General features: G+C 33.8%; 1 protein-coding gene across 1 annotated transcript; it reads right to left on the bottom strand.

The window, feature by feature from the left end:
* Positions 1-12832: 12832 nt before the first annotated feature.
* Positions 12833-13225, bottom strand: LOC120626471 (histone-lysine N-methyltransferase SETMAR-like). The gene has a single exon (XM_039893997.1). The coding sequence runs from the start codon at positions 13223-13225 to the stop codon at positions 12833-12835; it is 393 nt and encodes a 130-aa protein (XP_039749931.1).
* Between the last annotated feature and the right edge of the window lie 3643 nt (positions 13226-16868).

Raw genomic sequence — 16868 nt, forward strand, 5'->3', positions numbered from 1 at the left:
AAAATCGATTTTATTCTTTCACCACTTGAAAGCTTTTTTATCCAGAACTAACATAGGCTATTTAATTTCTTCACTATCTTCGACGAATCTCCTTAACCCTGATTTGAGACTAGAGATTTCTCTCATAGAGCATTGCTCTCTCCATCGCCCCTGAGTGACACCGTTAACAAGTGATAGTAATCCATAAAGCTCGCTAATTATTAGAGCAGCTTGGTGGATCAATGCTCTTAGTTCCTCTCTGTGCCCAATAGTGGAAGATTAATAGGCTGAACATGATAATAATGATGACTGGGTGGATCTTCGCGCCACTTGAGCCTCAATACAATATAAATAGGTGTTGCAAATTCCACAAGATAAGTTAAGTGGTCAAGCCTGGAATTTTTTCAGATTCCTCGGGTAATTTTTTATAGCAACGTTTTCGGGGTAAATTACGGTTAATAAAAATAACGGAAGGTTATATTCCATGTCAATCTCCAGGATGCAAGCTACGTGCCCAACATCTAGATCAGTTGAGCCTAACTTTAACTTTTTAATAAATCAACAAACACAAACTTTCGAATTTATAATATTAATATATATATTGAATAATATTTCCTGTAAATTATTTAACAACATGTAAAATATTATCACATTTCTAAAATTCTGATTAGTTTAATAACATATTTGTTAAATCAAGCTTTTCTTGATAGTTAACAAAAGTTAAAAAACTTTTGTTAACTATCAAGAAAATCTCCACATTACGAAAATTATTGCCTTTAAAAAGTATGTAGTAGATAGATAATTTAAACTTTACAGCCCGTGGACCGTGGAACTTTAAATTTGATACAAGTTGCTCGGGTAAGACATATAGAGTATACCATTTAAGATTTTTGAAGTTTAAACATAAATATGGAAGTAAAATAAAATAGTAATTGTAATGCAAATGTTGTGAAGTTTGGGTAAAAAATATTGCAAAAAATCTTAAATCCAAACCACTAAGAGTTTGAAAAACAAAATATAAGTATGGCAGTTTAAAGAATGCAGTCCTTACGATGTTACTTTGAGCTCGTATTGTTTAACGATAATTTAAACATTTTCTTTCAAAAACTATAACATTTTATAAAGTTATAATTTTATTTTAAATAATATTTATTTGACCTCGTACTGCGCTGTAACAAGGTTAAGTTCACTGTTTAATTATTTATCAGACGTTAGAAACTCATTCTTTCAGCGGCCGGCTTAAAATATCCGTTGACAAATGATGATGATAATGATGAATCTGTTTTTTTGTAAATAATTATTCTGTTAAAATTTAAGAAGTTGTATTTTTAAAAAGCAAACACATTAGTTACAGAAAAAATCAAATGTTGTATTTAAAATCAATATTTAAAAAATGTATTATGTTCTTATAAATAAATGAATTTTAGGTTTACTTACAGAACTTGGCACCCATTTAGATCTCAATTATTTTGTCGGCGTAGTTAACAATTACAGCCCGTTCTTTAAAACAGTTCTTTACTCGTACGTAAAAAGGTTATGTTCGCTATTTAATTATTTATATGACAGACGTAATAAACTCATTCTTTAAACGGCCGCGGCCGGTTTAAAACTGAATCGCGATAATCCCTAACACAGTTTGCGCCACTTGTACACAATTATTAATGAGAGTCTAAACTTTGAATGGCACATATTGTTTGCATGTTTCTCTTCTATGCATGCGGAATATAGATGAGGTTACTTATGCAAATGAGTCGCTCGGCACGGATGACGGCCGGGTTCGGTAATCCCGGGTATCGCGTGGTAAGTGATTGATATTTGATACCGGCGCAGCGTAGTGACATTCCGTTTTGCTGCCCATTATATGGTCTACGTAAGAACAACTACGTAATAAAATATGTATAGCTTTACGGTATACGGCATATATTTCATCATGTTATTTTTACACAACTTCAAGAGGGTAATGTTTTGTCATTCAGTTGATTCAGCGTGATGCGCGGCTAAGATACACATTACACATAGGAATATAACTAACCGAGATTAGCGGGGTCTTAGAATTATCTTGGGTCAAGTTGATTTTTGTCCGTCCGCCTATCTGTCAGAGCCCTTATAACTTCCGAATTAAAGAACGTAGCTACACCAAAATACACACAAATCTTATGTCAATCTATGATCCAGGGGAAGGGTAATCGAACAATAGGGCTTTCAAAAGTTTTTAAAAGTTACAGCAGCTTGTGGAGTATCGTTGGAAGGAACTCTTATGCATTTTAAATAATTAAAATATCACTTATCGGTGAAGGAAAAACATCGTGAAGAAATCTGCATGCTTGAGAGTTCGCCAAAATGTTTCCAAATTCATGTAAAGTCCACCGATCCGCATTGGGCCGGCGTGGTGGCTCAATGCTGTGGGCTAAAGCCACCTCACTGTGGGAGGAGATCCGGGCCCTGTAGTGGACCGGTTATGGGTTGATATGAGCCTGTTTTTCGTAAATAATTGTTCTGTTAAGATTTAAGAAGTTATATTATTAAAAAGCAAATATTTTAGTTGTAGGAAAAACTAAATATTGTGTTTTTAATTAATATTTTAAGAATGTGCTATGTTCTTATCTATACTTATAATAAAACTGTAACTGGAAGACTTCTGTACATTTCATATATTTTGAAAATTTTGTCGGGGGGATGCTATATAATCGATACTGAGTCCAAAACAGATTTTTATTTAATTTTTGTCTGTCTGTCTGTCTGTCTGTCTGTCCGGGCATCACGTGAAAACTACTGAACGGATTTAAATAAAATTTGGTATAGTGGTAGCTGATAATCTGGGTCAACATATAGGATACCTGTTATCCCGATAAACAATAAGTTTCCTCCGGGAAACGAGATGAAAATTTTTCTTAATTTTACTTAATTGCTCCGTTAAATTTGAACCGATTTCAATAATTCTTTTTTTATTTGAAAGTGTATACTATGAAGCATGTATTGTCTAATTGTAATGAAAATCTAATAAATATTTTTGGAGATAAAGGACATAACTCTTCACAAATAAAAGCAAGTCGCAAGGAATATGGGACAACGATCGAATGCATGCGTACCATCCTCCTAATGTTATAAATGCGAAAATTTGTGAGGAGGGATATATGGATGGATGTATGTATATATCAACTAAAATAATGACAACTTACTAACTCAGTATACCACGAAAAATAATAGTAGGTACATAGCCAGCCACGATGATTATGATGTTAGCATCAGATCTATTCTAGCTTCGCGATTGACTCATAGTCGGACGAAGTCGCGAGGGTCCGTTAGTAAATAAATAAATTTCAGGATTACCTACAAAACTTGGCACCCGTTTAGGCCTCAATTATTTTGTCGGCGAAGTTAACAATTACAGCCCAACAGTTCTTTATAATTATGGAACTCGGCTCTAATTTTTACATTTATGTTTTGATGGTATTAATTACAATGACTTACTTTATTATAACATCATCAGCATAAGCATCATACCAACCAATAGACGTCCACTGCGACGCGCTTGATGTCGTCTGTCCACCTTGTTGGGGGTCGATCAACGCTGCGCTTGGTGCCAGTACCAGTGCGGGGCTGCCATTCCAACACCTTGGGACCCAAACGTCCGCCCGTTCTCCGAGATATTTACAATTGCCAATTCAGCTTCGCGACTCGTTGTGCAATGTCGGTAGCTCTGGTTCTTCTACGGATCTCCTCATGTCTGATTGGATCACGTAGACGTACTCAGAGCATAGCTCTCTCCATCGCCCGCTGACCCCTCCGTTAAATTATTGTATTCATAGGGTTGTGGTTTTTTTCCTTCAACGATATTATATTTTTATTTGGTGTACCTATTCATTCATTTATACATTCAGCCTAATACAAAAAATGTGAATTTTAGAATTCATTGTTAATTACTATCATTTTTACCTACTCTTATTATCAAAAAATATATAGGCAGAAGATAGATCAAATTAACTACCATCGAATACAACAATTTTAATAAATAGGCTTTTTAAATTTTGTATTTACAAACAGATTCTTATTCACGCTTCTTCGTGTCAAATCAACTTCAAGATAATAATTATTATTTTGCCCTAATTGGAACGCTCGCTTCTGCGCTGTCGTTTAATTGAGACTTGTTTTAAAATTATGAAGAGGATTCATATAATATAAACGACGTCTGATATTATTTATTTAGGTTCAATTAGACCATAGTTCAGTCGGCAACATATACTTCAAAGCCATTGTGATACTATCGGCGACCAGGCACCAGTCGACAAAGGCCGTGATTACTAGAGAGTCGCAGGTTCAGTTCTGTGAGTCATATTAAATTAAATCCATATCCTTTATAACTCGGCAAGAATAATATCATTTATTGGAAGCATTTTAATATTTTACGCTTTTTAGTGACTAGATTTGCAATTATCTAAGTCTAGTAAGTTATAATCTCTTTTCTACTGTTTTTTCTACTCGATTTTCTATTCGTTTTCTACCGGCACATCAACTCCTGTATTGTGATGAGCAAAATTACTTACCAATCATTTACCATAATCGAATCGCAACCACTGCTATACTTATTATTGTGTAGTTTTGATGACCATCCGTGGTCTTCATCATCAGTTTTGCTAGACCAAATGTTGCTTTTCGAAAGTTAATGTTCAACTCTAAAACATAATGAAATAGCTATAAATATCCTAAAGAAGAATATGTTGAAGAATTCCTTTGATTTCTCTAGGATCTCTACATTATTTCTTGACCACATGGCAAGTAACTTTCAAAAAAAAATATTTTTTCTAATAATTCAGGTTTTATTTCTAAGCTGAGAAATATTAGAATAAAAAAATGCAACTGGAATGATAACCTCCTCCTTTTTTGTAAGTCGGTTACTAAAACAATGCAATACCCTGCTACTTTGAGTTGTATTCACTTGGTCCTATTAAGGGAGTTGTGAAAAAATATATACTCCACTATTTTGTTGAGGCGACCCTCTTGGTCTTTTCTTTATGTAATATAGCTAAGAACACTCCCGAATAATTCAACGAAAATAAGCACATAATAAAAATAGGCTCGGGATATAGGATGCCCCAGAGACATACACACTCTTTCTCACACACGCAAACACACTCAAATCTACTCTCTCTCTATCTCTCTCTATCTCTCTCTATCTCTCACTCTCTCTCTCTCTCTCGCTCTCTCACTTTCTTTCTCTCTCACATACACAAACAAGCACGCAGACACGTCAGGGGTAAAACATAAAAGTTATTCAATTCAAAAAGCAATATGAGTTCAAAGTATTTCATTTATTAGATTGGTTAATGGGTTGGAGATTCTATCAAGTGTTAACCATACTCAACTTTTCAAGCTATAATAGATAATTTAAAATTCCCATATGATATCTAGTCCGTATTAGTCCGTACGTATCTTATGAATTATTCAAGAAATTCGCAAGCTTTTCTCTCTGGGCAATATCATATACAATATTATGTATATGATACGGGTCTTGTGGCGGTGTTCTTCAATAGTGTCCAAACGTAAAATATATAGAGGTATCTACATAATTAACCTATTATACAAACACATAGGCACACGTTATTTGCATGTCGAAAAATAAATAAATTGAAATAAAAATGTAAGGGAAGAGCAAGATCTTCTGGTACAGGTTCTAAACTTAACAGAAGTTGTGCGACTTATTTAAAAAAAAAATATATTTTTAAGCGCTACATCATAAATACCTTCAAACAGGTACTCTTCGCTTAGCTCGCCATCTACTGTTCTGATTCTGGATGCTCGAAAACACACACATTAACAAGAAATAACTAAAAGAGCAAACATTCTTTCGCACAGCAAATTCCTTATTCGTTACTTTGTGGTCGACAAATACCATTTTTAGAATAACGCTGTAAATTAAATAGACAATGTATGGCGGACTCCGATTATAAATTTTCTATTATTCGTAAAATGCTTTAAATAACCACCAAATTATACTCCTATCACATTTAATTGTGTCATTAAAAAAACTTATCGCTTACTTATCGGTGAGCCTGAGGTTAAGATAGAAATTACGTGACATAACACCTATTCATTCCTGTCTTTATCATTTTCTGCTATGCTTACATGTTATTATTTTTTTATTGATATACGTATAAGAGAATGTGTAAAATGTTGTACAAGTTTATAATTGTTCCAACGTTGTCGTCTACATCCGCGCTAGCTGCAGGTTGCGGTGTTAGTGATAAAACTGCTTTAATCCACTTGACACAAAATGGGAAGGTTAAAATGCTTGAAAAACACCTCATGAATTGAGTGCTGCATACTGACAAATGCGCGTCAACTGCTATGTTACTATACTCAACCGGCACAATAATTAAGGGATTTTAAATCAATTCATTCATTCGCTGGGATGAAAAGTGGATCCTGCACGATACTCGGAAACGCTTATCGCAATGAATGAACCCTGACAAACTAGCCAAATCCTGCCCCAAGCGAAAATTTCCTCAAAAAAAATTACTTGTGAGCGTTTGGTGGACTAGAGCCGGTGTTGGTCACTACAGCTTTCTTAAATCTGGCCAGACGATTACGGTGGTGGTAGAGAAGCTACAATTGTAGTGTCTAAGACATCCACCGTGCTTTCCGGACTTTGATCGAACAGATTACCATTTTTATAGAAATTTGGATCACTTCTTTCGAAGAAAAAAATTAAAAAAAATAAAAAAAAAATTATCTCCGATGGTATGAAGCGTCTTCAAAGATTTTATTGATTCCCGTCCGAATTATGTTTTTAGTGAAGGGATAAATGAAGTACGTATGAGATGTCAAAAGTGGATAACAATGGTAGATAACATAGATAACGTTGGTTAAATAAATATTTTAAATTAAAAAAAAAACGATCTTATGTTCCTCCCTTACAAAGCACCAATTTTAATTGTACCTAAGGATCTAATATTATCATAACTCACTCAATCAACTATCACCTCAACCATTTGACGTCCACTGCTGGACATATATTTTTAGTAGGGAGTTCCAAAATCCAAGTCAGGTTAAAAATATCTTTATTCAAGTACGTCCATAAATGGCACTTATATTGCGTACATTACGTGTACATGGTACATGGTACATGGTAGTAGTAAGATGATGGCGGTAACCATATTCGTAAAGTTAAAACTAAAGCTACTAGGGTTCCAGACGCTCCTTTGTTTAAGAACAATCCCACAACAAACTTAGCCGGGTATTATTTTTTGTTATCTCATCATCATTTCCTTTGAAATTATTAGAAGAGCAATAGGTTAGAGCTATAATTCACACCCAACCTATTTATTGATTACGTAGTCCTTTATACTTTATTAGGACCTTTCTATAAGATTATGTTTAATACAAACTTTGAATGTTTTAGAGACATCTCCAAGATGTCAATGGGTAGTTTATTGTAAAATTGTATGCAACTTCCTTTAAACGAATTATTAATTATATGTCACCTAGTATATAGCACTGCAAGTTTATGCATTTATGTTCAAATTGTTGCATTCACATTTCTTTTTAATTTAGATATATTTTTATGGACATACATTATATTTTCAATATGTCCTGACCCGACTGTTTCCAGCCGCTCCTTCCGACTTGTTTAATGTCATTTGATCTCCTCGTTGGAGGTCTGATATATATATGTATTAGGGTGGCGCAAAAAAAACGACTATTTTTTTTTTTTGAGTCTCGGATGAAAAAATGTTAGTTTTTGATGTTTTAAGAGCCCTCTCCAAAGGACAGCTCAAAAAAAAATTTTTAAGAGGTCACTCCAAATTTTTTTTAATTTCGAAAAACGTCTAAAATCGATTTTTTTTTTTTTTAATTTTTTTTCTCGTTACGGTATAATTTTATAGACCAAAAAAAAATAAGTTTCTGAAAGTTTCAGTTAAAAATTTTAATTTCGAAAGGTCGCTCATAATTTTTTTTAATTTATTAGTAAATGACTTTAGATTTTTTCGAGTGACCTTTTAATATTAAAATTAAAATTCCGGCCATTTTTTTTCCTTTATTTAGTACAATAATCTATAAAAATACACCACGAGATGAACTAAAAATCAAGGATAACAAAAAAAACACAATTTTTTTCTAATTTTATCATTTTATTTAATCAACTACAACATTTTAACAGTATTTTAATGAACTTTGTTTGTAATTATTTATATATATATATATAATATATATATATATATAATATATATATATATATATATATATATAATATATATATATATATATATATATATATAATATATATATATATAAATAATAAATAATATATGATATCGATCTAAATAAAGTTAAAATCGGTTATAATTTAAAATTTAGTTTCAGAATTAATAACAAAGTTCATTAAAATACTGTTAAAATGTTGTAGTTGATTAAATAAAATGATAAAATTAGAAAAAAATTGTGTTTTTTTTGTTATCCTTGATTTTTTAGTTCATCTCGTGGTGTATTTTTATAGATTATTGTACTAAATAAAGGAAAAAAAATGGCCGGAATTTTAATTTTAATATTAAAAGGTCACTCGAAAAAATCTAAAGTCATTTACTAATAAATTAAAAAAAATTATGAGCGACCTTTCGAAATTAAAATTTTTAACTGAAACTTTCAGAAACTTATTTTTTTTTGGTCTATAAAATTATACCGTAACGAGAAAAAAAATTAAAAAAAAAAAAAAATTCGATTTTCGACGATTTTCGAAATTTAAAAAAATTTGGAGTGACCTCTTAAAAATTTTTTTTTGAGCTGTCCTTTGGAGAGGGCTCTTAAAACATCAAAAACTAACATTTTTTCATCCGAGACTCAAAAAAAAAAAATAGTCGTTTTTTTGCGCCACCCTAATATGTATAGATAGACAGGCTCCAAAAGTACTGAACCTATTTAAACCATTTCATCGCCAAGAGATAGCTAATCAACCTATCACGAAGTAACATAGCCTTAAATTTATTTCATTGCGTTCATATGTGCGGCGTCGCCATTCCAGCACCCTGGAACCCCAACTTCCATCGGTTCTCCGAAGTATGTGCCCCGCCCATTTCTACGTTAGCTTTCCGACTCGCGGAGATATGTCTAGTTCCTCTACGTAGTGGTACTCCCGATATAGGTCTGTCCATCGACATCTGAGAAACTGTGAGCCTTATTGTGACACACATAGTAGACCACGTTTGAGATCTTTAAGTTATCACTGGCAACACGCACTGTTCGGAGCCTTGGTTTTTCGTGAACTCAGGTTTTCACGACGAAAAGATGTCACGAAGTTTACCGAACGCTAACCACCTGAGTTGGATTCAGCGGTTTACCTCTTTCTTTTAAATAGGATCTACCTAACTGGTTCGTGTGTCCTTGGTATATGTACTTTTCTACAATTTCGAGTGCAGAGCTCCCAACTATTATTGGGTGAAGCGTGAGTGTTAGACAGAATTTGTTTGAAATGTCATCATCAACAAACGTACGCCCTTCATATCTGTTAAGAGTCTCTGCCGATATGACTACATTATGGGCAAACCGAAGTTTAGTGATGTACTCGCCTTTAATGTTTCAAGCCCGTTCCAACACAGAAGCTTAAAGATGTCCTCCAATGCAGCAGTAAACAGCTTTCGGGAGATAACATCTCCTTATCGCACTTCTTACTGCAATTGGATCGGCCTCGTAGTCACGTCCTGAATATCGACTGACGTTGTGACGTTTTTGTACAACTCAAGTCTTGGATTTACCGGTATTCAAAATAACAACTCAAAGTATACTACTTACTTTTGAATACACTCCAAACCAAACCGCGAATTCATTTACAGCGCACACAATAACGCTCTTTAACGGTAGCGAACTTTAAACTTATAAATTTAAATGGCGGTAACATCGTATGATCGCTGACCGATGATATAATTACGGATATGCTATTCGTGATAAGGCTAAACGGCACAAGATAAAAATAGATTCTTAAATGAATGTTACTGTCATCGGTTATAATCTGTGAATTTGTCTTCGGTAATATTTTTAACGTTTTTATGTTATTACATACAAAAACTATGAAACTCGAACTTAATAAGCTTTTATAGCGCTATAAATGTTAAAATCAATAATTTCGCAAATATTTAATTGTGATTACAAATCTCATAAAATTTATGAGTTTGTTATTACAGCAGGATTGTTTTTCTTTATTAACAGCCATTTTGAATGTGGTGTGGATGTAAAAATCAAACGCTGTACAAAAAATCTATCAGGCAAGGAACGTGTGACTTGGTCCATTCGACTATAGTAAAAAAAATTGTTTCCGCTTTTTTGCGTGTATATATAATTGTAGTCCGGCTGAAGAATAGTAGTAGTAGCTTGCTTTCCAGAGAAACACTTCTCAAATTGAAAGAGACAGCGTGAAATCTAGAAATAAAAATACTCCATTGATCTATCTGTTTGATGTTTTATAGTGATCTTAATGAAAAGCTTGTAGGATAATATTTCAATCTAAAAGCAGAAATTTCTAACGGCAACTGGAACCGCAGTTTGTGAAGTGAACAAGAAAAAATTGGAAGGTTTCTTGTATCATCATATCAGCCGATGGACGTTCACGGGCATAGTTCATTTCTATGGAGTTTCAAATTTCTTTGTCTAGTGCAACACGTCCAGAGGCTCCCTGTATGTTATGCGGAGATGCTAATCCGGCACCTTAAGACCCTCCTCCAGTTCTTCAGTTAGGTCCTTCAGTTTACCGAACTAGCCCCTTAATTTGCATCTCTAGTTTTGCGACTCGTTGAACTACGTCGGTATCTCCAGTTAAAGAATTGGTAAAACAGGCAACGCATTGTTGTATCTTCTAGTGCTGCAGATGTTCATGAGTGCTGGAAGACACTTAATATCACGGGAACTGCTTGCTCGTTCTTTTGTTTTTTTATGTTATAACCGATGTTTAGTAGAACATAAATAGCTTAATTGTTTTTTTTTAATATTACAGAATTGGATTATAGCGAATATCTAACGGGCTTACCGATGATAGCATCAAAATGGAGCTAATAATATTTTGATTCATTTCACCTGGTCACGCTACAATTTGAAAAGATAATCTAACCCTAAGGAATAAATTTTTATATTAATACAATTAAATATACTATAATATTAGAAAAATGTAATATAGATTGGTTCTTTCGGTAAAGAATTTTCAGTTATACAGAGTAGTTTAGTTTGTAGGTACTTATCTACTAAATTTATGGTTGGATAATGCCGGGTGGCGTGTCAGGCTTACAGCGTTATATACGAGCACGATCAATGGAAAATTTATGCACTTCCTATAGGTAGCTCATTATTACTGGGTTATAAAACATTACAAAGATTTTTCAACGAGTGCACTCGTATAGCATATATATGCTAGACCCATGATATACTTATTCACAAACATTTGATATGCACATTTGATATACTTTATATTTATTTTTTATTTGTCCGTCTGTCCGTTCGCTTATCACGCCATAACTACTTTACATTTTGCACAACTTTCGTGAAGATAGAGTGATTATTATCGGAGATAGAAGACAGAACTCCTCACCGGTCAGCAAGGACCTAACGTTAGATAAAACTCATACCTACGTATGTATGAGTGTGTTAGGAAATAGGGAATTATAACACTTTATCTATCACAAACCCGATGATTATAATAAATACTCGCTTCTGCGCGCGACTTTGTCTGCGTGGGCTTCAGAATTGGGTTCAAAAAGAGAAGTAAGTGTAAAGGTAATCAAAAATGGAATAAAATTTACACCTGTGTTATCGCTTATTTCAGCTATTACGTTTAATATGGTAGTCGTATATTTTTATTTGACGTACATAATTCAAATTAATATACTCCAATACACGACATCTTTTATTTATCCATTTTTAATCTTACCATGGGAACTATTTGAGAGATCGGTATAGAAAGAACATGACCTTTTCTATAGCATAGGTGACTTGCATACCAAATTTTATCATTGCTGTCTTTCGCGGCTTAGGTCGTAAACAACTTCAATTTTCCTTCGGGAACTTCTTAAGTAATCGAAATAAAAGATAGCCCATGTTTTTCCATGTTAAAGGCTACATGCTTGACATGGCATTTTTTGCAAATTCAACTTTCTCATTTAGAATATTCGTAGGATATCAAGAAACCTAATTGGTAAACTCATTAATAATGGCCTTTGCTACATTATCAACAAAAAATATATTATCTATTGAGAAAGAGAAGTAAAGTATAAGTAAAAGTAATTATACAATTTGGAAAGTATATAATTAATGATGTATGTATATATAGATATATATATTGTGTTATATTTAAATCTTATTTATTGTGTCATCTACAAAATCGCTGTGTAGCGATAAGGCAACAAAATTGTACTCTCTTGCTCTATGTTTATAACTCAGTATTCATTCAAACACATTTTAGCATTTACATTTAAGAATCTAAAATTTTTACTAATAAACCCTACATCTCTAAACTTATTATCGAGTAAAACTGTCACTAAATATTAGTCTTATAAACCAACACATTCAAAACTATATTTTTCTAAATCAAAGCATTTATCATAGAAATATAAACTTAAATTAAGAACTTAATAGCTACTTAACTATAAGCTTAAAATTAATAATCTGGGCAGACAAAACATACCAGCACCGTGCTGTCCTCGCAAATCGCCTTCTAGGAGCAATGCCAACTGAATTTCAACCTGTTCATCGTATATATTAGGTCTTTACCTATGAAATTGCCGTTTTGTATGGAATAAGCGAAAATACTTATTTTTTCGCCCAATTAATCGACACATCTGTGACGCCAACGCATCGGCAGTTTACTGATGCCCTGCTTTTAAATATCAGCAGGACGGGAGAAAACAAACTCTTCAAACGAAAACGGGGTGAATTTTTTACCCCTTAAAAAGTTGTCTAAATTTTGGAAAAAGTAATAGTCGGTAGGTGCAAGGTCTGGTGAGTATGGCGGATGAGGGAGAGCTTCCAACCCCAGCTCTCGCAGCTTGGTGACTGTCTGTAGCGCAGTATGGGGTCGCGCGTTGTCGAGAAGAAGCAGTGGGAACAACGGATTGACCAAAGCTGGTTGCAGATGTGCAAGCTTCTCCATCATTTTCTGCAGTTCTGCACAGTACACATCTGTAGTAATGCTCATGCAGTTTTGTAAAAAGCTGTGGTGAAACACACACGCACTAGACCACCAAACCATGACCATCACCTTTTCAGGGGTCATTTTTGGTTTAGATCATTGTTTTGGTGCTGAACCAGGTTCTAACCAACTTGCTGAGCGCTTTCGACTATCGAAAAGAATCCATTTTTCGTCGCACGTAAGAATTCGTTTCAAAATTCCTTATTTCTTTGCCTGTTGCGCTGGCGATTGTTAAGGTTGTGGGGCACCCATCTATCAAGCTTTTTTACATTGCCAATTTGTCGCAAATGGATCAATATTGTTTTGATGCTTTAATTAAAAGCTGCTGCTGGCTCAGCTGAGTTTCGTCAGCTTCCACAATTCCTTTAATTAATTATTGTTGACCAAAGTCTCCGGGCGACCACGAGTTTCATTTTTCAAGGCAAAATTTTCAGAACGGAACCGGGAAAACCAATAACGGATTGTGCGTTCGTTTGTACAGTTCTCCCCGTAAACGTTTTTGTTGTTACGTGCCGTTTGTGTAGCGTTGGTGCCACGACGGAACTTAATCCATATTTACACGAAGTTTGAAAGTATCCATTTATGACGAAAAATGTTCAAATGTACTGAAAATACAACGCTGATCAAAAAACAAATGACTGAGTTTGTAAAAATAATGTCATGGTTTTAAAACAAAATTAATTTGAATTTAGAAAACCGAGTCATTACAAACTTTTTTTTCATTTGAAATGACCAGTACTGAATTCTGAATTGAAGGAAGGCAATTGATGAATTAGTTAAAATTACTCCAGTTAATCCTCCTACAGTAAATAAGAAAATAAATCCTAACTTTCAAAGTATTGAAGGACTATAATCAATTTGAATTCCATGAAGAGTTGCTAATCAACTAAAAATTGTAATTCTAAAATAATATAATCATAGTAGCTGAAGTGAAATAGGGTCGAGTATCAATGTCTATTCCTAATGTATGATGATGATATTTGTGAGCTCAAACAATAGATCCCTATACAATAGCTAATATTGCATCGGTTTGATATAACTGCCATACTCCCTAACAGGTTAACCCGCTTCCACTAAAATATGCTTTCCTGAGCCTGGCTGTTAGACCCCAGCTTCGCGTTTGATGTTGTCGTTGAAGCCGTAAAATGTTATTAGAGAGTAGGAGATCGAAGATAATAATTATAAGTTTGAAAGTTTTGTTTTTATTACTTTTGAATTTTTGGTTATTGTTATTATTATTGTTTTTTTTTATTCTTAATTTAAATGTCTTATTTTTATGTTTTATTTTTTGTAATTATTACTTGTTGTTGTTCAATTATTTTAATAGCTCCTGGGAGAGAATTGGGCAACTGTAATGTCTTCATGGGATGCTTTGGTAAATAAATAAATAATGTTTTTATAACATAATACCTAAATCAGTGTTGACTTAGGTATTATATTATGAGCATATTACAGTCTAGAATAATCAGAAGTAATTCGATTAAATAAGAAGCATACCCTTGCTTCGATAAACAACCATTAATAAAATGGGCAGATTGAATGACAGGCGGTTGCATGGGCTTCTCTACATGCTGAATAATAGATGAGCTTATTTATGTAAATGCATGCCTCAGCACGGAAGGCGACGGGGATCTGTTAACTTCGGCGTCGTAACTAATTAATGCCGAAGGTGATAGTCCGCTTTGTGTCGCTTAACTCTTGAGCATACTCCTAAGGAATTTATATTTTACTTGATTTTGTTCACAGCTTCTCTCGACTCCTTAAAGTTCGCTAGCTGAAGCTGCATGTACCTTAAGACCTGCAGTGAATGTCCATCGGTTAGCTTATAGGGCAATAAAATGATTAATTACTGATACTTTTAATGTATGTGTGGCGGCTGTGAAAACCTCGAGCTTTGAGCATAATCGTTTTGATTTTGGCAGAATATCAGCGCTCACGTTTAAAAACTACAGCAATACGCTGAGTTGCGAATATTTTGGTTCTGCGGCATATGGGTGCAATTGAGTGTTTAATTAAAGCTTAGTCAAATTTTTATGTTTATATTTTTTTTAATAGCAGTGTTTGTTAAATGCATAATATATTTTTTGGACCCGAAAAATGATGTAGTTTACAAAAGTTCATTAATTTAAAAGCTTTTGAATCACGTACAACTTTGCAAAATGTTGATATGTAAGCTTTGCCGCGGCCTCGAAATTAAAGCTCTACGGCATGGCATAAATTTTCCTTGGGATTTAAGTATTAAGTGGGATTTTATTTGTTATGACATGCGCTAGTCTTCCCCATTTAGTCTCTGTCTATTTATGCCGGAATACATTTCGTATAATCCCTTTCGATTCGTCATCGAACACTGGCGTTTAGATCAGAAAAATCTATTGGAGACATGAGGCCGCATTAAGTAGCAAATATAATGTAGCTAATATCATATAGATCGATCTATCATATAGAAATATAATGTAGCTAATATCATATAGTTTGAGGTTTAAATTATAATAGAATATTTTACATATAGGTTGGGTAAAAAGTTTCTTCGTATTTTTTAAGAAAATTTATAACATTTTTTAATATAGTTTATTTACATTTAACTAGTGTATGTAGGTACCATTTTGTTCTATAACATTTTGCCATTTTGTAGATAGGGACATAATCTTATTGCTATAGAAATTTTGGGGTTTCCATTAAAAAAACCGCAACAAGTAGTTTTGGAAGTCCTCTCGTGATGCTAACCTGACACTGCCTAAAGAATTCTGAGGAGACCGAAACAGGTAGAAATCTGAAGGCGCAAGGTCAGGACTATACGGCGGATGCATTAAAACCTCCCAGCAAAACTCTCTTAATTTTTGCTGAGTGGTTAAAGATGTGTAAGGCCTAGCGTTATCATGATGAAAAACCATACCCCTTCTGTTGATTAATTTCGGCCACTTTCTCTCAACTTCTAGCTTTAATCTCATCAGTTGTTCGCAGTAGAGTTCAGATTGATGGTCCTGCCTGGTGCAAACAGCTCATAATGAATAATGCCCTTCCAAACCCACCATCACCACAGTCTGTGAAGCCTGACCGGCCTTTGATTACGACCCTTTTCGCACGTTCTTGTCGTACATGATCCTCTTCTCATCACGAGTTATCAGCTTCTTCTAAAATGGTTCGGTTTCATTATGCCGTAATAAAGAATCACAAATGAGTACACGGTTCATTAGGTTTCTTTCAGTGAGCTCGTGAGGTACCCAAATATCCAGCTTTTTTGTGTACCCAGTTTTTTTTTAAATGCGCCGAGACTGTTTTGTGGTTAATTACCAGTTCTTCAGCTACATTGTAACTACTAATATGCCGATATTTCCTCCACTTTTTCAAAAATGGCATACATTTTATCCGTAATAGGGAGACCAGAGCAAGGTATATCTTCGACATCAAAATTTCCGGATTTAAAACGCCTGAACCAAATTTGTGCTACTCTCACAGGCGGTGCACTAGGTCCATAAACCGACATTTACCGATCGATTTTTACCTTTATAGTGGTAAAATTTTAAAATGTATCGAATATCTTCATCAGATTCACTTATCTTCACAGTACGAGAAACAAATAAAAATCACACATTTTGCTAATTTGAATTTAGAATTACCTTCTTTAAAATTTAAACTTTTAATGATACCAAAACCAGCCAGATACAAATAGTATAGCCAAAGAGATTTTATTACAAGTTCATACATACTTTAATGCGAACAGACATTT

Source organism: Pararge aegeria, chromosome 9, assembly GCF_905163445.1.
Source record: "Pararge aegeria chromosome 9, ilParAegt1.1, whole genome shotgun sequence".
In the NCBI taxonomy this organism is placed as follows: domain Eukaryota; kingdom Metazoa; phylum Arthropoda; class Insecta; order Lepidoptera; family Nymphalidae; genus Pararge; species Pararge aegeria.

Excerpts from the sequence above, each read along its gene's own strand:
- LOC120626471 (XM_039893997.1), bottom strand. The coding sequence starts at position 13,225 with ATGACCCCTGAAAAGGTGATGGTCATGGTTTGGTGGTCTAGTGCGTGT.